The sequence below is a fragment of the Leucoraja erinacea genome, chromosome 5, assembly GCF_028641065.1.
Source record: "Leucoraja erinacea ecotype New England chromosome 5, Leri_hhj_1, whole genome shotgun sequence".
NCBI classification, from domain to species: Eukaryota; Metazoa; Chordata; class Chondrichthyes; order Rajiformes; family Rajidae; genus Leucoraja; species Leucoraja erinaceus.
Window position 1 is genome coordinate 82,101,510 of NC_073381.1, and position 26,093 is coordinate 82,127,602.

The following is a 26,093-nucleotide window of genomic DNA, read 5'->3' on the forward strand; positions in this document are numbered from 1 at the left end:
CTCACGCATTTCATTCATAATTTATTTCACTCTAATGTTGATCTCATTTGTATGAAAATCCTGCCTTTGGGAGATTCATTTGGAATAAGAAGATCTTCGTGCTTCATAGTAGTTTTTCCAATCTTTCAATAACTTGAACAGAGGTGGGGTGGTTACATTCTAAGTATTTCACAGTCAATTATGTTGTGAATAATTCCAACAAATGCAATCTTTTTCAGATATTGCTGCTCCATTTGTGGCCCCTGTGGACCTCCAGGCTTATCCCTTGTATTGTACAGTGGTGGCATATCCCACAGACCTCAACACGATTAAAGAGAGGTTAGAGCACAGGTTTTACAGGTGAGCTTTCACCGCATCATACACGGGACCAGCTAGAAATGCAGCAAGTTATAGTAGCCAGCAAAATGCAAAGTGTTGGAGGAACTCAGGACGTAATGCCACAGAGTTACAAAGTCATACAACACAGAAACTGACCCTTCAGTCCAACTTGCCCCTTCCAACCATGATGCCCCATCTACACTAGTCCCACCTGCCTGCATTTGGCCCATATCCCTCTATACCTTTCCCATCCATGTAGCTGTCCAAATGTCTTTTAAATGTTGTTTATAGTAACTGCCTCGAATACCTCCTCTGGCAGCATGTTCCATTTATCCACTGTTGCATAAATGTTGCTCCTCAGGGTCCTATTTAGTCTTTTCTCTCTCTCCTTAAATCTATGATCTTTGGTTCTTGATCCCCCTTCTCTGGGTAAAAGAATCTGTACTCACCCCATCTATTCACCTCATGATCTTACACACCTTGATAAGATCACCCCTCATCGGTGGAGAAAAATTGATCGATGACATTTCGGATCACAACCCTTCTTCAGACTGATTGAGGGCAAAATTGTCATCTGTCTGAAACTTGAGTTGTCTATTCCCTCCACAAATGCTGCCTGATGCACTGAGTTCCTCTAGCGCTTTTATGTTTTGCCCAAGATTCCAGCATCTGCAATTTTGTGTATCTACATTAAATAACAGCACCTGTTGTAGCAGCCATACAACACACTAACAAGGCTATTTAACTTGGGGATCAAAATTCAGACCTCACTTATGACTAAGATTTCAATCTATTGCTGTCAGTTATTTAAGTTAAACATTCTATCTCAGGGAAGAAGAAAAAAGATTGGTGCATGCTTCCACTGCATTTTACCATCTTGGGGAACTCGGTTAAGGATTTAATGCATTAAAGCACTAGAGTATTGAAGATCAGTTCTTGCTCAGTTTTTTTCACACGTTGAGGTTAACAAACAGTCAGTGTCCCCCTGTGACGTGACAAAGCTATTCTTGGAAAGGTGAAAAAATGACAGATTAGGTGATGAATTTAGCTGCACTGACTCAGATTTGTGCCTCTGTTCAAATTAGCTAAATAATTGCCAGATTTACTGCATGAAAATCTCTGGCAGCAGATAGAAACTGCCTCTAGCCTAGCACGTCAGTTCTTATTGATGCAGGGATGTTTGCAGTGGAAAAACAACCAGAAGTGTGAGCTTGCATTGCACAAAGTGAATATTTGTCAGAAAGTTTTTATATTTCATGCAGAGAAGGCATTCATAACTTCATGTTATAGAGCAGAATTAGGCCACCGTCTATCCCGCCATTCAATCATGGCTGATTTATCTTTCCCACTCAACCCCATTCTCCTGCCTTCTCCCCATAATAATCCCTGACACCCATACTAATTCACACTTACTCATTCATTGCCATTGTTTACTTTCTGTGATCTCTTTTGCCCACAACCCCACAATATCAGTGCATTTCCAGTTCTGGTCCACTGATCATCCTGAACATACCCATTCCACAAATGGGAGCATGTGACATCAGTGTTCTTGGTCCCAAGCTGTAGAATTTATTTCCTAAAATCTCATTCTCCTCTGTAGTATTTCTTAAACATGTTGCTTGCCCAAGCTTCTAGAATTCTCTCTTACATCCCCTTAAATAAGGAAATGTTGTATTATTAATGTTCCTGTGAAATACCTCTGAGATTTGCAGTAAGAGCTCTATATAAATACCAGATAACTTTATTTTGTTCTCTGTGAAATTCTCTTTGACATATTTTTTTTTAAAGTCAGTTTATCCTCTGAATTTGTTGAATTAGGTTCCATCGATAATTCAATTTGCTTTGCACCTAAATTGCAGTAGATACTGAACCAGTAATGTTGTACTTTGTGTGATAATTATAGCAGGGGCCAAATAAAAGTAGCAATAATTTATCCTTGTAAATTTTACAAACTCGTGTTCCCATCATGGAACTCCTGTTTACAGTAGTGAATGTTAAGAGTTTGACTTGGACCTCTCATCCACTTGCCAGGGCTAGAGGGTCTAGACTATAGAGAGAGGTTGATCGGGCTGGGACACTATTCCTTGTAGTGCAGGAGGATGAGGGGCGATCTTATCTAGAGGTGTATACAATCATGAGAGGTATAGATCGGGTAGACGCACCAAGTCTCTTGCCCAGAGCAGGGGAATCGAGGACCAATGGACAAAGGTTTAAAGTGAAGGGGAAAAGATTTAAGAGGAATCTGAGGGGTACTGTTTTCACACAAAGTTTTGTGGGTGTGTGGAACGAGCTGCCAGAGGAGGTAGTTGAGACAGAAACAATTAGACAGGTACATGGATTAGCATGTTTAAAGGGATATGGGCCAAACGCAGGCAGTTGAGCCAAGTGCAGATGGGACATGTTGGTTGGTGTGGACAAGTTGGGCTGAAGGGCCTGTTACCACACTCGATGACGCTATGACTTTAATACATTGAAAATTTAAACAAAGGCCTTCAGTTTATTGACATTTAATTGCCTTCCATAAACAGCTAGAGTAATTAATGGACAATTTCCCACTTAATTATTGATGGTCTTTTATCTTTAATTTTGGCTTGTATTCAAAGAGATCATATGTGAAAAGAACCTTATTTGATTGATATCATGCCGTGTACAAATGTTCCCAGAAACACCAACATTCTCATCGTTAGACGCATCTCCCCTGACACAGGAGTGCTTATGCTCGTCAATGGTTATGTTACAATAATTTTAAATCCAATGCTTATTCAAAATGATGTTGTTTTTCAGACGTGTGTCATCCCTGATATGGGAGGTACGATACATTGAACATAATGCAGGTACCTTCAATGAACCTGGAAGTCCTATCGTTAAATCTGCCAAATTTGTCATCAATGTCCTCCTGCATTTTATAAAGTAAGTTTTGTTTCGTTGTATATGTAAATATGTTGCAGCTAATAAAAATCGCTTGTGCCTTAAAATGAGACATTTTGTTCGATATACAATGCATATGTTATTAGTTTTATTTTGTGCAGAGGAACAGCACAGAAACAGGGCTTTCAGCCCACTGAGTTTGCACTGACCAGCAATCAGCTCATACACTAACACTATCCTACACACACTGGGGGCCATTTATAATTTTTGCCTAAGCAAACTAACTTACAAACCTGTATGTCTTTGGAGTGTGGGAGGAAACCGGGAGATCCCGGAGAAAACTCACGCAGGTCAAGGGGAGAACATAACAACTCCGTACAGACAACACCTGTAGTCAGGATCAAACCCGGGTCTCTGGCGCTGTAAGGCAGCAACTCTACCATTGTGCCACTGTTCCACCCGTGTTTTTATAATTTTTCTTTTGCAGCTCATTTTTAATTAAATGCAAACCTATGAAAACTAAAGCCGGTTTGATTTGTATGCTCGGGTTGCATTGCTTCATTGTAAAAATGTTTATCCTATTTTTCAAATCTGTAAGACATCTCAGGTCGCCATTGCTTAAAACGCTAGAATGTCATTATATTCCCTCATTACTTTCCCAATGATCTCACAGCTGTCAGTAGTGCTTTAGTTGATTGACCTGCCTTATGACCATATCCTATTATAACTTAACCTTAACTATTTATTGCTGCAGAGACCAGAGCTGTACTGATATCGTTCCATTTTATAATAACCTGAAGAAGAAAATGATGTCAGATGATGAGGACGAGGTAAAATAAGTTTCTGAAACTGAACAGAATAATTTGATGATGATGGCTCTTTATTGTCACTTGTACCTAGCTAGGTGCTGGGAAAATAATTGTTTTTGCATACAAAGTACACAAAAGAGTCGCCACAAAGCTGGTGGCAAAGCTACAAAAAGTACTCATCTCTCCTCTCCCCCCCATGACGGGTCCCCCTTTGTTCTTGGCGACGCAGCCCATCCACTTCGGCCCATCTTGTCCCTGAGGCTTTGTCCTCGGCCCAACTCTGTTCCAGGCTCCAACCTGACCTTGTCCATGACCCCACCCTGACCTCGTTCTTGACCCCACCCCAACCTTGTCCTTGACCCCACCCCGACCATGTCCTTGACCCACCCCAACCTTGTCCTTGACCCCATCCTGACCATGTCCTTGACCCCACCCCAACCTTGTCCTTGACCCCACCCTGACCATGTCCTTGACCCACCCCAACCTTGTCCTTGACCCACCCCGACCTTGTCCTTGACCCTACCCTGACCTTGTCCTTGACCCACCCCGACCTTGGGGCTCTGACCTGACCACCTTGCTTCGACCACTCGTGCGCGCCAGCTTCTCCGTAGGCCGAGGCGCCCCGTGGGTCTCCTCCTCCTCCGTGGACTGACCTCGGCGGGAAAGTCGGGCCTGCTCACCCGGAGTATCGCCGTGCAAAATAAACACTTGGTGACAGAATAAATAGATTCAGCCAAGACATGAATGTGTCCAATTTACTCACAGGCACTTGGTTTAATGCTCAGTCCGTCCTGAAATATCTGATTATAAGCGGGACACTACATGGGAACATGGTGCAATAATTGATCTTGGGATATCAGGCATCAAATGGCATTAAAAAAAGCCTGCATTCCTAATGCTCATTACTGTCTCGGAACTCCGTGGTATAAAGTGAACATATAACATTTGGAGCAAAGGACAGAATCGGACACCATGTAATACTTTATGGGCTGAATTGTCTCCACAGTTGTCAGGGTTCACATTAATGATTTAAGCCATAATTATTTACTTGCCAAAATGTAGAGTGTTGCGTTAGCCACTGACATTTTCATTTTATATTTTGCTTGAAAGTTGCAGTTATTCTGAAGCAATCCTGAGTTATCCAAAGCACACTAATAATTTATTTGATAATTATTAAGTTGTTTTCTCTTATTTTTGGTCAATAGGATGATGAGGCAGAGAATTCTGATGTCCCAGGAACGTCTACCAGGAATACAAAGGTAGCCTGATTTGTGTCTTGTGTAATATAAGTCCTGGTAGAAAGGCCTAGAGGCCTAACTCATTCGATCTGATGAACAAATTTTTACCTGTTGGATTTTTGGGTGTGGTAAAAGAGAAAATATATTGGCTAATACGTGCAACTGTCACATTGATCTATTACTTTAGATACCCATTTGAATATTTTTAAGCATGTGACTTTTACCTTATTTAGACTTTAGAGATACAGTGCGGAAAGTCCCCTTCCACCCACTGAGTCCGTGCCGACCAGCGATCACCCCATACACTGCCACTATCCTACACACGAGGAATAATTTTACAAATTACCGAAGCCAATTAACCTGCAAACCTGTACGTCTTTGGAGTGTGGGAGGAAACCACACCACCCAGAGAAAACCCCCGTGGTTACAGGGAGAACGTACAAACTCTGTGCAGATGGCACCCGTAGTCAGGATTAAACCCGGTTCTCTGTAAAGCAGCAACTCTGCCGCTGGGCCACTATGCTGCCCTGTTTCTATAACCAGCCTCTATTTTATCCATTGTGCTTTCGTGAGAAAGATAAATGTGTCGATAATCTTTGTGTTCTTAAGACATTTATTTCATAACGTGCTGTAATGTGGATTGAGCGGGTTTCTTTGGTGATAAGAGGGCATTCATGTTCCAAGGTGCCCAGTTACAGGTTAGAGCTTGCAGTAAAACCTCCCATCTCCCAAGGGCGGCACAGAGGTAGAGTTGCTGCCTTCTCCGGGTGCTCAGGTTTCCTCTCACACTCCAAAGACGTACAGGTTTGTAGGTTAATTGGCTTCGGTAAAAGTGTGAATTGTCACTGGTGTGTGTAGGATAGTGTTAGTTTGCGGAGATCGCTGGTCGGCGTAGCCTCGGTGGACCGAAGGGCCTGTTTTCCATGTCCCATCTCTAAACTTTAAAACAAAACCTCTAAACTGAGAGCCAGGCTGACAAAAGTAGAAAATGAATGCGGCCAAATATATTTCTCCATTGAGAGTGATGAAGGCTCGAGCTGGAAGATGCTGTTGTATGTGTTGTGGGCATAAATCATTTAACTTGTTTTTGGGAAATGCAGGAGTACCGTCCGAGGAGGACCCAGCGCAGTTGTGTTCAGTCGCATGATATAAATGCATGGAAGGAGCGAGGTAGAGAGCTGCTGGAGCTAATCTTTCAATGTGAAGACTCGGAGCCTTTCCGCCGGCCTGTAGATTTATTTCAGTATCCGGTATGTAAATGCCTAAGTTTCTTGATGTGATAGCATCACATATGAGGTTAAACGTGTGTATATTTCAACTAATCGTGTGCTTAAAATAAATTATATAAATGGTGGAAGGAACTGCAGACGTTTGTTTACACTAAATGCTGGAATAACTCAGCGGGTCAGGTAGCTTCTCTAGAGAAAAAGAATAGGTGATGTTTCGGGTTGAGACCCTTCCTCAGACAGAGATGAAATGAGAAGTATGAAAACGTACAGAACAAATCAGAGCCGGCACCAATAACCACGGAGCCCACAATGGCCCATTGTTGGCTGTGGAATCGGTGAGAATGAAGGGATACAGTGAAACTAGCAAGAAGACTAGGGTGGGGAGGGACAGGGGGAGAGGGGGATGCAAGATGACTAGGTGGGGGAAGCAGAGCTGCCAAGTAGTACGGATTTTCCGTATTTTGTACGGAAATGCAACAAGAATACGGATGTACGATTTTGTGTTGTTAAAATGGATTTTAAATACGGAGCTCCGTTCAGTCTGAAAAAGAGTCTCGACCAGAAACGTCATTCATTCCTTCTCTCCAGAGTTGCTGCCTGTCCTGCTCCAGGTTTAAACAGAGCGCTGTCAGTTTAACGCGTGGGAATTTAAACAAAGAGCTGTCGGCTACAGCGCTATGGGTTCTAAATATAGCGCTACCGGCTGGAGCTCTCTGGCCACAGCGCTATGGGTCACAGACAGTATTGGAAAATTCTCGCATAACTATGAGTCTTTGGAATTCTCTTTCTCAGTGGAAGTTGAGCCTTTGCTTATTTTTCAGGCAGTGGTAGAATTCTGGATAAGCCTAGTGGTGAAAGGTTACCAGTGGGATTGCAGTTACATTGAGATTGGCTCTTCGTTTAAATTCCCACGCGTAAAATACCTTAATTTTACAGAACGGTGGGTGGGCTCAAGGGGGAGAGAGGGAGAAGGAGAGAGGGAGAGAGGGAGGAAGGGAATAAGAGGGAGGGAGGAAAAAAGGAAGGAGGAGAGGGAGGTAAAGGGGGAGGGAGAGCGGGGGAGAAAGAAGGAGGGGGAGGGAGGGAGAGAGAGGAAGGAGGGAAAGAGAGAGAAGAGGGAGTGAGGCTTCCAAAATGGCTTCTACATCATCATCTGGTGCTAAAAGCAGGAAGCAGCCGTTCAAACAGAAGTATACAAAAAGATGGCAATGAATGCACTGTCAAGTAAGGTGCGTCGAAGACATGTGAATTGGCAGCAAAGTTATGCATTCTTGTACTCTTACATGGGTATGACCGCACATTAAAAAAAAATCAGCAACATGGCACCGCGTAAAAATACTGATTTCCTCAGTAAAATACTGATTATCAGGTATTAGAATACTGAAATGCTCTGACAAAACATGGCAGTTCTAAGGAGGGATTGAGAGAGAGGGGATGCAAGATGACTAGGGTGGGGGAGGGATGGAGAGAGAGGGGATGTATGGGTTACTTGCAATTAAATAAATCAAAATTCACACCGCTGGGTTGTACGCCGCCCAAGCAAAATATGCTTTTCCTTCAATTTGCGTGTGGCCTCACTCTGACAGTGGAATAGGCCCAGGACAGAAAGGTCAGCGTGGGACGAGGCGTTAAAATGTTTGGCAACCGGGAGATTGCGTAGGCCAAGGCAGACTGCGTGCAGGTGTTCAGCGAAATGATTGCCCAGTCTGTGCTTGGTCTATCCGATATGTAGGGGTGGAGGAGCCGGAAATGAATAAGATCATGTGAAAGGAGCCATTTGGCCCATCAAGTCTACTCCGCTATTCGTTTTTTTTTTCTTTTTTTTTTTTTTTTTTTTTTTTTTTTTTTTTTTTTTTTTTTTTTTTTTTTTTTTTTTTTTTTTTTTTTTTTTTTTTTTTTTTTTTTTTTTTTTTTTTTTTTTTTTTTTTTTTTTTTTTTTTTTTTTTTATTTTTTTTTTTTTTTTTTTTTTTTTTTTACTTTTCTGTCTTCTCATCTCTCTCCCTTCTAACCCCATTCTCCTCCCTATCTAACCCCCTCTCCTGCCTTTTCCCCCCCATAACCTCTGACACCCGTACTAATCAAGAATCTATCTACTGTATCTCTGCCTTAAAAAATATCCATTGACTTGGTGTCCACAGCCTTCTGTGGCAAGGAATTCCACAGAATCACCACCCTCTGATTAAAGAAATTCCTCCCCATCTCCTTCCTAAAAGAACGTCCTTTTATTCTGAGGCTGTGACCTCTAGTACTAGACTCTCCCACTGGTGGAAACATCCACTCCACATCGACTCTATCCAAGCCTTTCACTATTCTGTATGTTTCAATGAGATCCTCCCTCAGTCTTCTAAACTCCAGCGAGTACAGATCCAGTACCGACAAACGCTCAACATAGATTAACATATTCATTCCTAGGATCATTCTTGTAAACCCTGCTCTGGACCCTCTCCAGAGCCAGCACGTCCTTCCTCAGATATGGTGCCCAAAATTGGTCACAATATTCCAAATGCAACCTGACCAGCGCCTTATAGAGCCACAGCATCACATCCCTGTTTTTGTATACAAGCTCTCTTGAAAAACAAAAATGCTAGCAATGCGTTTGCTTTCTTATCTACCGATGCGACTTGCAGATTAACCTTTTGGGAATCCTGCACTGGCACTCGAAGTCCCTTTGCACTTCCGATTTCTGGATTCTCCCCCCATTTAGAAAATAATCTACGTCTTTATTCCTACTACCAAAATGCATGACTCCACACTTTGCTACACTATATTCCATCTGCCACTCACTGCCCACTCTCCTAACCTGTCCAAGTCCTTCTGCAGAGTCCTTGTTTTCTCTACACTACCTGCCCCTCCCCCTATTTTCGCATCATCCGCAAACCTGGCCACAAAGCCTTCAATCCCCTCATTCAAATCATTAATATGCAGCGTGAAGAGCAGCGACCAAAGCACAGAACGCTGCGGAACTCCACTGGAAATTCAGATATGGTTGACATGTTTTATCATGTGACACAAACACAATGGAACTGGATTGTATTGTAAACTGAAGACATCGGTACCTTTTAGCAAGCTTCATTCATCACAGTATATTGAGCCTTGCTTTTACATAGAAACATAGAAATTAGGTGCAGGAGTAGGCCATTCGGCCCTTCGAGCCTGCACCACCATTCAATATGATCATGGCTGATCATCCAACTCAGTATCCCGTACCTGCCTTCTCTCCATGCCCCCTGATCCCCTTAGCCACAAGGGCCACATCTAACTCCCTCTTAAATATAGCCAATGAACTGGCCTCAACTACCCTTTTGTATGTGCATCTATAGCTCTCGTGTCAGTGCATGCAGGTGTGAAATATTTTTTTGTCTGACAACATACCAATGTCAATAGCAATTAGAGGAGCAGCTGAATTGGAAGACCGCGGATAGTTTTATGAATAAATTAGTGGGATATTTTACCTTCCCTAATCTTGACTGGATCACAAAAAGTGGAAAGGGCTTGGATGGGGTGAAGCATTTAGTTTAGTTTAGAGATACAGCACTGAAAGAGGCCCGTCGGAACACCGAGCCTGTGCCAACCAGTGATCCCCGCACGCTAACACTATCCTACACACACTAGGGACAATGTACAATTATACCAAGCCAATTAACATACAAGCTTGTATGTCTTTGAAGTGTGGGAGGAAGCCGGAGATCCCTGAGTAAACCCACTCAGGTCACGGGGAGTAAGTACAAACTGTACAGCCAGCACCTGAGTCAGGATCAAACCGGGCTCTCTGGCACAATAAGGCAGCAACTCTATCGCTGCCCCACCATGTACAAGAAAGCTTCTTTACTCAGTATTTATATTCTCTAGGGCCCCACTAGAGAGGTACAACACTGGATGGACAACAATGCTTGTCAGTGGGGAAGCACTTTTGACCATTGACTATTGGTTTTTAATTGGTTATAGAGAAAGATGGAACTGGCTCACACAAGTTAAGATCCTATATTGGCACACTGTTGATTTTGGAGGCATTAGGTGGGAACATGCAGAGGTTGACTGGGTGAGACTGTTTGCAGTTTGCAATGCCTGGCACGAGGGTATCAAAAACAAAGATGCATGGGTTTAAGTTGAGGCGTTTTCAAGCTGTGCAAATATATATTTTTTTACCCAGGGACTGATTGATCTATGGAAGGCATTGCCAGCAGTTGGTGGTCAGATACAATCACTCTGTTTAAGAGGCTTTTAGACAAACGTTTAAATAGCCAGGGCACAAAAGGGTGTAGTCCTAAAGCAGGAAATGGGATTAGTGTTCCATATGCAAAACAATTAGCATGGATAAAGTCATAACGTCATACAGCATGGTTCAGTTCAGTTTAGTTTATTGTCACATGTACCGTGAAAAGCTTTAAATGTAAATTATGGACTACAGGTATGATGTTTTGTGGTCAGGCAACATACAACTGTCAGCGAGAATTAGAGGAACAGATGTGTAGGAAGACCGCGCGCTGATAGTTGTGTGAATAATTAGTCAGAGATTGAAATGGGCCTTTCAGCTCAACTCATCCACGCTGAACGAGATGCCCCATCTAAGCTAGTCTCACTTACTTACTTTTAGCCCATGTCCCTCTAAACCTTTCTATCCATGGCAAAATGTCTTTTAAATGTTTTAATATCTGAGTCATCTCTTCCCTTTCCATAACTACATTGACAATGTTAGATTCTGTACCCCAGAGTGATGAACTGCCAGACCTGACCTTCTTCCAACTATGTTTATGTGATAGCAGCAACATCGTATCCCCATGTGCCAAGCAATGCTCTCAACTCATCAGCATTACTGTTCACAGTCTTTGTATTAACATAGGTGCAATTTGGTCTTGCGTTACTCCATGTATGCTCTCATACCCACATTTGTTCTGTCTAATGGACTTATAGCTTTCCATCTGTGTTTGACTGTATCCTCCCCCCCCCCCCCCCCCCACTTCAGAGAACAAAATATTGTTTCCAGTTCCTTGTCAGATTGGGTTAAACTCCCCCCCCCAACCCCAACCTCAGTCATAAAGTGATACAGTGCGGAAGCAGGCCCTTCGGCCCAACTCGCCCACACAGTCAACAATGTCCCAGCTACACTAGTACCACCTGCCCGCGCTTGGTCCATATCCCTCCAAACCTGTCCTATCCATGTACCTGTCTAACTGTTTCTTAAATGATGGGATAGTCCCAGCCTCAACTACCTCTACTGACAGCTTATTCCATACGCCTACCACCCTTTGTGTGAAAAAGTTACCCCTCGGATTCCTATTGATTCTTTTCCCCTTCGCCTTGAGCCTCTGGTCCTCGATTCCCCTCATGATTTTGTATACCTCTATAAGATCTCCTCTCCTCCTCCTGCGCTGCATGGGATAGAAGCCCAGCCTACTCAACCTCTCCCTATAGCTCAAGTTCAAGTTCACATTTATTGTCACATGCACCAGTTAGGTTACAGTGGAATTTGACTTACCATGCAGACATACAATCAAAAAGAGCACAATACACAATAGAATGTGCTGTAAATGGCTTTTGCTGCTTACAGCAACAATCACAGGCTTTATTATTTCTTATATATGGGATATTCACGTTCACGATACCTTTGTAATGCAGAAATCAATATTGGGAATGTCCTCAGTTATTTCATATTGAGTGAAATGTTTTGCAGAAAACTAGGTTTATGAGTACATTCGGAGACCAAAGTTATGCTGTTTGATGGAAGAACTTTGAAGAAATTCCTGATGAAAGAGTTGAGATGTTAACTCCATAAATCATTATTTCTCAAACTCCTGACCATGATTCAGGAGTCTTGGTTTAATTTCCAAAAGTCACCCTCTTTGTATATATTTTTTCTTTTAGGATTATAGAGAGATCGTTGACACACCGATGGATTTTGGCACAGTAAAGGAGACACTGGAGGCTGGAAACTACGAGACACCAATGGAATTGTGCAAAGATGTCCGCCTTGTTTTTAGCAACTCCAAGGCTTACACTCCCAGCAAAAAGTCAAGAGTAAGCCAAATGATGAAATTAAGAATAACATCTATCTGGAACAGAAACAAAGATTTTCAAAGTTTGTTACAGTGTTAATGATTCAAAGAAAGAGGCAGCACGGAAACAGACTATTTGCCCACCAAGTTCATGCCGAACAACAGTCATCCATTTATATCAATCTGACATTAGTCCAATTGTTTATTAACCATATAACTATTACAGCACGGAAACAGGCCATCTCGGCCCTTCAGGTTCGTGCCGAACACTTACTCTCACCTAGTCCCATCTACCTGCACTCAGACCATAACCCTCCATTCCTTTCCCGTCCATATAACTATCCAATTTATTTTTAAATGATAAAATCGAACCTGCCTCCACCACCTTCCACTGGAGCTCATTCCACACAGCTACCACTCTCTGAGTAAAGAAGTTCCCCCTCATGTTACCCCTAAACTTCTGTCCCTTAATTCTCAAATCATGCCCTCTTGTTTGAATCTTCCCTACTCTTAATGGAAAAAAGCTTGTCCTCTTATCCTTATTCTCTTCACATTCTGAAAAACTCCCTCCAACTCACATATACATTAGGGGTCTATTAAACTACAAACCTGCATCTATTTGGATCTGTGAATGTAAACAGGTGAAACCCACATGGTCACATGGAAAATGTACAAATTCCACACCATATCCAAGGTCAGGATTTGATCTCAGTCCCTGGTGCTGTGAGACAGCAGCTCTACTAGCTATTCTACTCTGTCGCCCTTGTATAGTTATTTCAACGGTGCTTTATTGTCACCTGCCCAAAGTGCAAGGACACAGGGATACTCTCTCCTTACAGAACAGTCCAGTAGCGTATCACCATATGCAGTATAATGTGGATAAATGTGAGGTTATCCATTTTGGTGGCAAAAACAGGAAAGCAGACTATTATCTAAATGGTGGCCGATTAGGAAATGGGGAGATGCAGCGAGACCTGGGTGTCATGGTACACCAGTCATTGAAAGTAGGCATGCAGGTGAAGCAGGCAGTGAAGAAAGCGAATGGTATGTTAGCTTTCATAGCAAAAGGATTTGAGTATAGGAGCAGGGAGGTTCTACTGCAGTTGTACAGGGTCTTGGTGAGACCACACCTGGAGTATTGCATACGGTTTTGGTCTCCAAATCTGAGGAAGGACATTATTGCCATAGAGGGAGTGCAAAGAAGGTTCACCAGACTGATTCCTGGGATGTCAGGACTGTCTTATGAAGAAAGACTGGATAGACTTGGTTTATACTCTCTAGAATTTAGGAGATTGAGAGGGGATCTTATAGAAACTTACAAAATTCTTAAGGGGTTGGACAGGCTAGATGCAGGAAGATTGTTCCCGATGTTGGGGAAGTCCAGGACAAGGGGTCACAGCTTAAGGATAAGGGGGGAATCCTTTAAAACCGAGATGAGAAAAACTTTTTTCACACAGAGTGGTGAATCCCTGGAACTCTCTGCCACAGAGGGTAGTTGAGGCCAGTTCATTGGCTATATTTAAGAGGGAGTTAGATGTGGCCCTTGTGGCTAAGGGGATCAGAGGGTATGGAGAGAAGGCAGGTACGGGATACTGAGGTGGATGATCAGCCATGATCATATTGAATGGCTTGAAGGGCCGAATGGCCTACTCCTGCTGAAACAAGATGGCAAGCAAAACTGATCTCATCTGTCTGTACATGACCCATATCTCTCTTTTCCTGCACTTCCATGTGCCTGTCTAAAAACCTCTTAAACACCACTGTTGTATCTGCCTCCAGCACCACCCATGCAATGTGTTCCAGCCCCCCACTATTATCTGTCTAAAAAAGACCTTCCTCGCACATCTCCACTAAACTTTCCCCTTCCCACCTTATAGCTATGTCCTCTAGTGTTGGACATTTCCATCCTGGGCAAAATAGATTCTGACTGTCTACCCTATTTTTGCCTCTCATCATTTTACATACTTCTATCGTCTCCCCCGACTTCCGATGTTACAGAGAAAACAATCCAAGTCTATCCAACCTCTCGCTGTAGCTTATATAGTTTTTAAAAAAACATTGAAATAACGTAATAAACTGCAATATATTTCAAGGCTTATTGCAATGTGAAATCTAGACATTTAAAACGCTCATCAACATTGCTCTTGCATTACAATTACATTTTCTTTCTCACCAGATTTACAGTATGAGTTTACGGCTATCGGCTTTGTTTGAAGACCACATCAGCTCGGTCATTTCTGATTATAAGGCAGCGGTTCGATTTTGTTCAAGAAAGAAGCCGTGCAAACAAAGGCAGAAGCGAAGAAGAAGTAGCTCTAATTCAAGCAGTGTTGCATCGAGGTACATTCATTCAGGGTAGATAAGGTGGTAAACAGTTCTTCCATTTACTGCATCGTTAATAGTGTTTTATTTATCACTATGCAACTGCACAGTGCAATTCCTTTTGCATATATTACACATGGAGGCGCCATCATTTTTGACGCCATTAACCAAAGTTCAAAGTATGCTTGGCCCGCTTGCTCGATGTATTGGGGCAGTTCCCGCGAACCGAGGTTCTTCTCCTCTCCTCGCCCCTGCCCCCTCCACCCACCCTTAACTAGGTATGGAGAAGTTCAAGTTTTGCCATTTTAAAGGAATGAATTCAAATGTGTTTCTTCTGTGAACATATTGACTATTAAAAGGAATATCACCAGGCTTGTTCATTGCTTGTGTATGAAGGTATTAGCTAGCTGTTCCAGCATATTTCAAAGATTTCCATTTTATTGTGGTAAAATCTATAATGGGATCAGAGTGTTTTCACCTGCTGGACAAAATAATCTTTAATACATCCCATTTAGTACAAATGTAACATTTTAAATCCCTTGAAGATAAGTTCTAGGAGCTAAATTAGGCCATTCGACCCATCAAATACTATTACGCCATTCAATCATGGCTGGTCTATCTTTCCCATTCTTATGCCTTCTTCCCATAATCTCTGACACAACTCCTGAACAAATGGTGGATTTCTTCTGTTCTGAGTTGACATAAACCTGACTGACGGAGTGACCTCTTTTGCAATGATATGCAAGAAAAAGCAACAAAAAAAAATCAGATGTGGCACAAAAATATTTTATACAATTTGTAATAAAATTATTTTAAATTCCATTATACATTGCATGACCAGTTGAAATTAAGTCAATTATTATTATATATATGTCTGTCCCAAGGATCAAATGTAGGTTAATAAGATCATAAGTGATAGGAGCAGAATTAAGACATTCAGCCCATCAAGTCTACTTTGCCATTCAATCATGGCTGATCTATCTCTCCCTCCTAACCCCATTCTCCTGCCTTGGCCCCAATAACCCCTGACACCCAATACCCTTGCTGTCGGTTGCGTAGTACTATTGTCCTAAAAGGCATAATATCTACTAAAGTGGAAATTGAGGTGCAGCAGTGTACACTTTCAGTTGTGCCAGAATGCCCAAGTCTATCAAAACTTTCATCATAGCAGAGATTTTTATTCATCTCCCACATCAAAAAGGTAAGTCATGTCAGCTGCATGCTAGTGTGAGTACCACACTGCACATGGCGATTGTTTTCAAGTATGTGTACAATTTGTAAAGCTGTGAGAAAGAGTCGAGCTATGGGACTAATTGCATAAGAACTGCTCTGTGAGTGATGGAGATCGCCTGCTGTATGATTTGTGGATCTTGGAGATGGTATCTTTTGATGCAGTTGAAATATAGTGTTGTGGTCTGAATACTAATTTAACAAATATTGATTTATTTTTGAAGAAGAAAGAAAGTGTAGGCATAAAATACCCTAGTACCTTAGCCATCTTCCTTTGATTAAACATTTAGTTTAGTTTAGAGGTTTAGTTCAGTTTAGTACAGCGCGGAAATAGGCCCTTCGGCCCACTGAGTCCGCCCAAACCAGAGGTCCCTGCACATTAACACAAACCTACATACACGAGGGACAATTTTACCAACGCCAATTAACCTGTGAACCTGTACGTCTTTGTAGTGTGGGAGGAAACTGGAGTACCTGGGGAAAACCCATGCAGTTACAGGGAGAACGTACAAACTCCGTACAAACAGCACACATAGTCAGAATCGAACCCGGGGCTCTGGCACTGTAAGGCAACAGCTTTAGTGCTGTGCCACCGTGTCGCCCCTATACATTGTTTAAACATTTAGTTCCGGAGCTTTAGTAACTATTTGACTTTATTGAGTGCAGTTACCAAAATATAAAAGCAAAGGCAATTGTTGCCTCTTCTCTTGAAGAAATTGGACAAAAGCTAATTTGAGGATTTTCCGCACGATTGTAAAAATACATTTCTGATGGGATGTGTGTCCATAAACATATATGAGGATATGCAATAACAGGGTGAGTTTCCATTACAGCCCTGAAAGGAAACGAAAACTTTTGAAACCTCAACCTAAGGCAGAGCTCCTGGCATCACCTTTGTCAATGCCTGTCAGATCAACGAGTGTGAAATCTGCTGTTGTTCATGCCAACGGTAAAACGGGTGAATCTGCTACGATCGTCCGTACCCGAAGCACACGGCTACGACAGGGGGTGTCTCCTGGGATTGAAACACCTCCTTTAATTGGGACAGTGGCAGCAGTTCCAAAGTCTATCGTGGCTGCCTCAACAGCAAGTGCAAGTAAGTACTTTGCTGCAAAATATTTTAATTTTGTGGTTGGCAGTCAGATTTGTTATGTTACTGCATTCCAATGATTAAAAAAAAATGAGCTGGTGTGGTCCTTCCTCCAATAGGCTGATTGCCAAGAGAACTGCTACCATATATTGCTCTGGGCAGGAGCCATTCTCCCATAGACTTGGATTGTTTCCTCTGGAACATCAGGGTTGAAGGTAGACTTGATAGAAGGATGTACAATGTTGAGAGGTTGGAGAGTCGGAACCTTTTCCCCCAGGGTAGAAATGCCCAACAATAGAGGACAAGCTGTAAGGTGAGAAGGGGAAAGTTTAATGGAGGGCAGAGAGCAGTGGGGGCCTGAAACGCATTGCCAGGGGTGGTGGTGGAGGCCCATACAATAGTGGCATTTAAGATGCTTTTAGACAGACACATAGAAGTGCAGGGAATAGATGGATCTGGATCGTGTACAGGCAGATGAGATCAGTTTAACTAGGCATCATGTTTGGCACAAACTTTGTGGGCTGAAGGGCCCGTTCCTGTGTTGTACTGTTCTAGATTCTTTGTCCTTGCAATCTGACAAGTATAAGAAAACTGCATTTATATAGAAAAAAGCAGGTGCATAGTGCTGTGCTCCAGTTTAAGTAAGTGTTGAGCTCTTTACTTTATGAGTATGTCTTTATGAAATTTAAATTAATGCGTGGACATATTATTTTTTAAATGTTTCACCCCTTCCTTTGCTGCACACGCATGCACAGACACAGGCACGTATGCACGCTCAAACACACGCATGTGCACAAACAACGCTCACACACACTCTCAAACACATGCACACGCACACACTTAACCTCACCCTCGGCCGTTCTGGCAGGTTGAACAGGAGTGTTCGCAGATATGCCAATTTGTTCCTGTGCAAACGAAATTGAAACAGGCATGAGCCATTTGATCTTTCATGAGCCTATGAATTAAGATTACTATATTCAGTAAGATGGTCCCTGTTCTTTCACTGAATTTGCCACTTTCCTACTCTAAACTTTGATTCCATGTTCTCCACAGTATTATATCCTTTCACCTGTAACTAGGAACGTCTGCATCTCATACCCCGGGCTTTTCCCAATGCAGCCTCTGCCATCTTTATGCACCAATGATCAGCCCCCAGTCTCTCACCATTTATAAGCGTAGATCTTCTGTCAACATGTGTAAGAAGGAACTGCAGATACTGGTTTAAACTGAAGATAAACACAAAGAAAGTCTGAAGAAGGGTCTCGACCCAAAACGTCACCCATTCCTTCTCTCCAGAGATGCTGCCTGTCCCGCTGGGTTACTCCAGCTTTTTGTGTCTATCTTCTGTCAACATGCTGCCTTCCTTACCTGTCCCTCTTGGCCTCCACTGCTCATGTTAATTTTAAGATGCACTATTGTATTTAATTCACTTGATGTACTCTATTACTTCTCCTGTAAGCTTCTCCAGCTCCACAAGCTCCATCATTTGAAAACTGTTGCTCTAATTTTTGGCTGGTATGATTTATCTTTGCACACCTACTTTGTATTCTCCCAGCTCGCCATTAGCCATGCCTTTGGATAATCCTCCATGCTTTATCTGTGGTGACTCAGGTCGCTGGAATTTTCTGCCTTAAACACACTACATTTCTTACTAGTGGTTCTTTGACAAAACCTTTTATTGATTATTGGCAAATGAGCATTATTAGAAAAGCCAACATGATTATCCACCTCTAGTTGGTTTTCTTTTTCTCCTTCACTGTCATAGTTTAACGATTTGATACAACTGAATGGCTCACTAGGATATGTCAGCGGGGGTAATTTTTAGTCAACCACTATTGTGTTGGATTGGAGGCATTGCAGAAACACAATTTTTCATTTTCTAAAAGAGATTGATACAGTAAAATGTTGATGACAATTTATCAACTTCCTTAATGGTGACAAACTTCCAGATTTTTTTGAAGGCAAGTTCGGATTCTGAAGTTTCGAACCTGAACTTCCATCCATTAGACATTATTTAGATTTTCCATTCTTTCATGCTCATTGGTTCATCTCTATCCCCCATTCCCCGACATTTTGTTCAAACCACCACCTCACTCTCCTTCTCCGACTTCCTTCTGCATGCCACAAAGTTGGGACGCCACCCCTTTAAGATTGATTCCCAAGGGATTGTGAGACATGTATCATCTACTTTACCAACCAACATTTTTACACAGTGGTCTGGCCCATTGAATCCCTCAATTGTCTATAATATTGGAATAGAAAAATAATATTCTCAAGTCAAGCCATCTGAGTTATTAGACCCAGAATTAGTTCTTCATATCTAGTCTTTATAACTGAATGTTTAATACATCGTCAACTATGTAAACCGTTCTATGACTATCGGATGCTTTACAGCATCTGTAAAATGAAAATTAATTGGAAACCGAATGTGGTTTATGCTAATGGTAAATCAAAAGACATAATTTATCTTCTTGTTTAATATTTTAGCAGACAATAATTCTAAGCCATCGAAAGCCCAGAACAATATACTTAATCCTAAACTATCTGAATCAAAACCCAATACTAAGACTTCGTTGACAGGCGAAAAGCCTCAGAAAAGGAGGTTCGCACGTAAAAATAAAGCACCAACCTTCAAACAACCTAAAGGCAAGTTTGTTTTTAAAACTGGCATATGTCAGTCAGTTGATTCTGTAATCAAGTATTTAATAGATTGTTGTGATGACACCTGAGTGGGAAATAATCTGTTGATATGTTGTAACCTGTTGCATTATATCCAGCATGTGTCACTAATTTACCCAAGTGGTTTGCTATTAGCACTACAGTAAAGGGGGCATGAAATTCTATCATGTTGTCCATTGTTTATGTGTCTCGTGTAATTAGGTTTCTCAGTTTCATCATCTCCTTCATCTCCTTCTCCTTGGGTAATGGCCATTGCTTGTCACGGGGTGTGTGGATATATTGAGAATTATGCGCTGTCCCATTGTTTGAGGAACAATTGACTGCATTCATGAAGACCTGCACGCTCTCTATGCCAGCACTGAGTTGCAGATGAATTTCAGTGGTTTTCACTTCCTCAATGTTCAGCTGATGTGCAATAATGAATGGAAAGTTTTCATTTTCCACGTCATGTTTATGGGGACAAAAGTATAAATTTCTGATTCTAACGTAGTCTGCTGGAGTTCAGCTGTCTTGTAACTTACATGCCTGGCTTTTATGTGATGAGGGTCATTCCACCCTTCCTTGGCTCCACCCTGCTCTCCAGGCTTTAACTAATCCAGTGGTGCTTCTGTGAATTACGGTTTTGAAGAATAGATTTTGATCTGGACTAACAAGGAGACAAACTGCAATAGTGATAAGGGATAATCATCATTTACTACAGCACACTGCATAGTTCAGCCATTATGTAGTTTGGCCCACACCTGGAGACTTCCAGCAGCTCGATGAGAAGGGGGGCAGAGTTGCTGCCTTACTGCGCCAGAGACCAGGGTTCGATCCTGACTACGGGTGCTTGTCTGTACGGAGTTTTACGTTCTCCCCGTGACCTGCATGAGTTTCCTCCTGGTGCTCCGGTTTCCTCCCACACTCTAAAGACGTACAGTTTTGCAAGTTAATTGGCCTCGGTAAATTTGTAAATTGTCCCTTGTGTGTGCGTAGGATAGTGTTAGTGTGCAGAGATCGCTGGTCTGCACAGACTCGGTGGGCTGGAGGGCCCGTTTCCGTGGCTGTATCTCTAAATCAGCCTAAACTAAAGAAGCAGAAGTGGAAGAGGGTCTTGTCTGTGAACAACTCCTTATCTTGCGAGAGAGGCATTGTCACATCATGACACATATGGGTTTGTGGATTATCAGTGCTAAATTATCACAGGAACACTCATGTGCAATTGGGAATATCAGCTTAAAGTTTTGAAAATGCCATCTCCATTCGATTATATTTATAAGATGAAGAAGGCGTCAGTCACCATGCCAGAATTTAAGCGGAACATTATTGTCGGAGATAATCTTAAACCAGACCCAGGCCTTTGCTATCCATAGCCAACACTGTGCTGAAGACATCACTCTCTAAATTTGGACATTGTTTATAATGTTGCTAACACATGGCAACAAGGAAATGTTTATCCTGCAAATGTTAACAATATTCCAATGTTTAACAACCACCAGACAGTTTGCTATTATGATTATTGTGTTGCTAATGTTCAGGAACTTGGGGATATCTTCCTGTGATGTTCATATTATTTTATCAACCATTCACTCAAATGATATTCCCTTCATATTATGTGCACCAATGCAATTCAAAGTATTCTGCACTGGGTCACCTTTGCAATTATAAAATCTTGTATCTATAAGATGCCTACATGTAAAATGAAATGCTAGCATTTCCTAACTGAAATAAATATGATATTGGATATGTGTAGGAAGGAACTGCAGATGCTGGTTTGCACTGAAAATAGGGACAAAATGCTGCAGTAACTCAGACTTCTTCAGTCTGAACAAGGGTCTTGACCTAAAACGTCACCTATTCCTTTTCTCCAGAGATGTTGCCTGATCCGCTGAGTTACTCCAGCTTTTTGTGTCTATCTATGATATTGTATATCTTTAGTAGTGGAAACAGAGGCTTTGGAGCGAATTTAAGAGACTAATGAAGAAAGCACATATCACTGCTTTGTCAATGAAAATCGGTAATACAGGTAGTTCTGCTATAATGCAACAGTAACGTTGTAAAGAAATCTTGCATTATGGAAAATCACATTGTAAAGATAACTATCATTTGGGAAAAGTCTATCAAATTTCAGACTTGCACCAACAAAGTTTTTCTCCGGCAGGATTTTCAAAAATGAATCTTTTTGAAAGCTTAAAATTTATTTTTGTTACAGCTCCGTAAAAATACTAATGGCAGAAGGTTACATTGTTAATGGAGTATCATTCCCAAGTGTCAGTAGAAGAATAGCTTGTCAATTCCAATGTTACACAGAAACACTAATTATTTGAGACTTTCTTTTGCAAGACGGCTTTTTTTCTGCGAGTCATTTTCCATAGTAACTTCCAAATACTTTCTAGTTCTCGATCAAAATTGCAATATAACAGATTTGGCCCGTATAATGCAAGTAGTGTTTCTTAATTTATCAATGGTGTGATGACCACTTTGCTATACGAAAACACACATTATAGCAGAGCAACCTGGATATAAATCTATAGATTTACAGGCCTAAAAGAATACCTAAATGAATGCGAGGGCTGGAGGAACACATAAGTGTGGCAAGTGTGGATGGATGCAAAGATGAGTTCAAGCATTTTTAATTTAATACTAGACCAAGTGCAGACCCGTTGGGTCTGCTCCCCCAATGGTGTGATTCCCCCAACCCAATATTCCACCATGCACCCGTCTCCTCTAATGGAACTGAAGCCGTTGCCAAATGTAAGTTTCCAGCATTCGCCTGCCTCCCTCAATTGCACCTCCCCTGCCTGCTGCAGCAGTGAAAAGTTCAGTGTTCCTGTCTTGCAACATTGTTTCGAAGTGTGTTGGAAGCTGATAGGAAGGAGCAGCCGTCAACGAATCAAAAGGCAGGAAGGGATCCGTACTGCAGGCGGACGTCGGATGGATTTGAGTTTTATATATATATAGATAGATAGATATCAGAATAGTAGTATGGGGTGGAATGTGGATGCTGAATTTTTGATAAAGTTTATATTTATGAATGTGGTTCCTGGAACACCAGCAAGGAAACCATTATGCTCTCTGTGTCTTCAGTGTCACATGGCATTTGTATTGCATATTTATTGTCCTAAGTTGCTTCACAATGGATGTAGATAATTTCCAAACTCAGGAGGAAGATATTAGGAGAGGTGACCCAAGTTTTGTTCATAAATTTATGTTTTGAAGATACTTCTTTAAAAAAAAAATGCAATCACATTAGAATTAGTGTCACCTTTGCTTTGTTCTAATGTAAAAGAAGAAATCAGTCCAACAAGAGGGTAAGAGAAATAATATCACCCATGTTTAAACAATAGAAGTTGTCTTGTACATTGAAACTTGAACTTGTATACCATTAACCACAGATCAAAAAGGAATACTACATAAAAATAATGTAATTATTGGGCTGGTTATATTTTATATATTTTATTTAATCTAAATGTTTTTACGTTTATTTTCCTTCTAAGGTGCAGATATCGTCAAAGCTGAATCCTCTGTGCAGAAAAGTCCACAAGTAAATGGACATGCTTCATGCATCTCTGAATCTGTGGTCAAAAGGGGTCTTGGTAGGAAACCAGAAGAGGTAAAAAGTTTTAAAGGACCTGGTAAGAAAAGAGGTAGGAAAAGCAAGCAAGAGCTACTTAATATTCTAAGAGAGAATGAATTGAAGAAAGCAGAAGAAAAGAAAGACTTGCCCAATTTGAATGGTGAAGTAGCTACCTCAGAAAGCAGCTCAACTTTTGAGAGCAAAACACAAAGAGAATCTTTGCCGAAGAAGCCAACAAGAGGCAGGAAACCCAAAGGAACGAGTCTACAAGCTAAATCCAAATTGACACTTGTTGCTAAACGTAAGATGCAGACAAGGAGCAATAGTAGAAAACATGAAGAGGTCACGGAACCCACTGAGCTTATAGAACCCGTGGAAGAGGACGAAAGGACTGAGGAGGCCATGAGTTCTGTATCTGTCATGAAAACAAGGAATCAAGGTAGACGGACAACATGCTACAATGAGGAGGATTCGGAAGAGGAGCAAAGGCAGCTGCTGTTTGAAGATACCACTTTAACTTTTGGAACTTCGAGTAGAGGCAGGCTGCGAAAACTGACTGAAAAAGCAAAGGCCAACCTGATCGGTTGGTAAACACCTGTAGTGGTTTGTCTACTCGGTAACGCTTCTTGTTTAGACAAGAACAGGTAAGGGTTTGTTGCACTTGAGGTCACTGCATTGTCACCTGCAGATTGGTTTAATAAGAAGGCAAAATGAGCAAGGACTGATTCCAAAAAAATATATACTCTCTAAAGTTGGAAATCTTTTTTGTATTCTCTGATTACTGCCTGACACACTTTTTTAAACGCACAAATGTTTTCCACCATTAATTAATTTTAGAAGATTGACTTTCTGCTAAACACCTTGTCTACTTCCATCCTGCATCTCCTGAAGAACTCTAGATTTGGCATTGTTTGGTGGCTAGAGGGATGCGACTAGTTGGTATTTGCACTTGTCAAACGTGAATCATTACAGATTTGCCAATAGGTTGAGCCTAAATTCGGCAAGTATAGTCGCTAAAAACTGCCTTTAAACCGTCTGATTTTCATTTTTTTTACATATAGAGATATTTTAGAAATATCATTCTATTTTTAATCAATTATTTACAACCACCATACATTAATGGAAGCCATCTAAAACAATAAGAACAAATAAATTTGAAATTATTTCATATAAACACATGCAGACACGTATATTGATGAAATGTTTGCCGTTCGCAATATCTTCCATGGTCAGCTAATTTCAGAAATGTTGTTGGTCAGTATTTTTTCAAAAGTAATTTTTAGTTACTCAAATTTCTTGGATTGAAATGCATTCATGTGTATTGTGTTATTTGTCTTCTAATCAAGATTTAAAACATCCGAATTGTACTGCCTTGCAATTTTTTAAGGAAACAGTTGCAACTGTGCCGTTTATCATTGGATTATTTGATACATGTTCCCCTTCAACGAACAGTTTGAGTTGTACAGAGTTAATGCTGAGTTGGCAAGAATGTTAAAAGCTGACGAGCTTGCTTTGAGACCTTAAAATATATGCCGTCAAAGCCTGTTAGAATGTTCATTTCACTTGTTTTACATTTCCAGTTTCTGATCATTTCTTTCAATCGGAAAATGTTTGCAAGTTTTTGCACTACTCCTACGTGTGATTATATGCTTATTATTACTATGCAGGTATAATTATGTATTTGTCATCAGAAATACATTGCAATGGTTGTTTTGTAACATATTTCAGCTTTAGTGCTTCCTCTACCCACTCTCCACCCAATCATGCAGTTAACAAACAAGTCCTTGCTCATATGTCAGAGTGTACTGCAGAGAACACACAGTTGACTTCAAGTGTGCATGGGCGCCTGCAATTCAGTTAGAAGAAATTGCACGGGTGGCCCTTTATGTTCCCACAATTGTGAAGCAATTGTAAGCTGCTTCTCCCATTTATTGAATGTAGAGGCAAACAAAAAAGACTGCATTGCACTGGACTGAGTAGTTGTTTCTTGCTTACCTTACACAATCAGGAAGAAAATATGAGGCAAACTAGAAAAGGGGATTGATTTTAGTTACATTTTCACAGGCGCTCGTATGCGTACACACAAATATTGTATATTGTAAGTAGAAAAGAAATATTTTAAGATATAGTACAGGAACGGGGTTGAGATGTGCCATCTATTCAAGTGGCTTTTAGCACACACGCAAACACTTTCCATCTTTTTAAAGGGTCTACGAGAACCATGCCTAACTCCTTTATTGGTTGCAAAAGGTTCTGAGATTTTATAACTACCAAGCATGTGAATCACACAGAGATTTCCAGACTTGTTCAATTTGTGAGGATTTCTCCTACCCCTTCAATAAATAGTACAGGATTTAATGGGAACTTACTTGGCACTGGTACGCAGTTAACAAAATGTCACAATGCAAAAGTCCCATTGTATATGAATATTGGCTCAATTATGCTTATTGGGCTTGTTTGGGGGAGAAAACATGGTTTAAAATCCATTCCATGCAGTAATATGTTCTGGAGCTTGCACCCTATTTTCTGATTTTAAAGAAAAGTTGGCTTTTTTTTGTAATCTGCAATTAAATGGTCAAATTACTTTTTATTGGATGTCTGCAAATTGTATATTACTGCACAACAGTGTTGTTTTTGTGCACTTTCTGCCTATGTCTATTATGCTACATTAAGTCAGTAACTTCCCTCAAACAAAATAGCATTTGGTGATTGTGCCTTGAATATATTTTTTTTCTTTTTTCTAGTTAATGGTTAGGGCTG

At 41.2% G+C, this 26,093-nt stretch overlaps 1 protein-coding gene across 4 annotated transcripts in view; it reads left to right on the plus strand.

The window, feature by feature from the left end:
- Positions 1-25,923, plus strand: part of phip (pleckstrin homology domain interacting protein) — a 186,218-nt gene extending 160,295 nt beyond the window's left edge. For 3 of the 4 annotated variants that reach the window (XM_055636089.1, XM_055636087.1, XM_055636086.1), the window contains exons 31-40: positions 219-339; positions 3,103-3,228; positions 3,941-4,016; positions 5,201-5,254; positions 6,334-6,483; positions 12,326-12,478; positions 14,633-14,796; positions 16,842-17,104; positions 19,586-19,744; positions 23,254-25,923. In XM_055636089.1, coding sequence (XP_055492064.1) covers positions 219-339; positions 3,103-3,228; positions 3,941-4,016; positions 5,201-5,254; positions 6,334-6,483; positions 12,326-12,478; positions 14,633-14,796; positions 16,842-17,104; positions 19,586-19,744; positions 23,254-23,924 — 1,937 coding nt within the window. In that variant the 3' untranslated portion in view covers positions 23,925-25,923. The remainder of the gene's footprint in view (positions 1-218; positions 340-3,102; positions 3,229-3,940; positions 4,017-5,200; positions 5,255-6,333; positions 6,484-12,325; positions 12,479-14,632; positions 14,797-16,841; positions 17,105-19,585; positions 19,745-23,253) is intronic. The other variant, XM_055636088.1, reaches the window with a different exon arrangement.
- Positions 25,924-26,093: the final 170 nt, after the last annotated feature.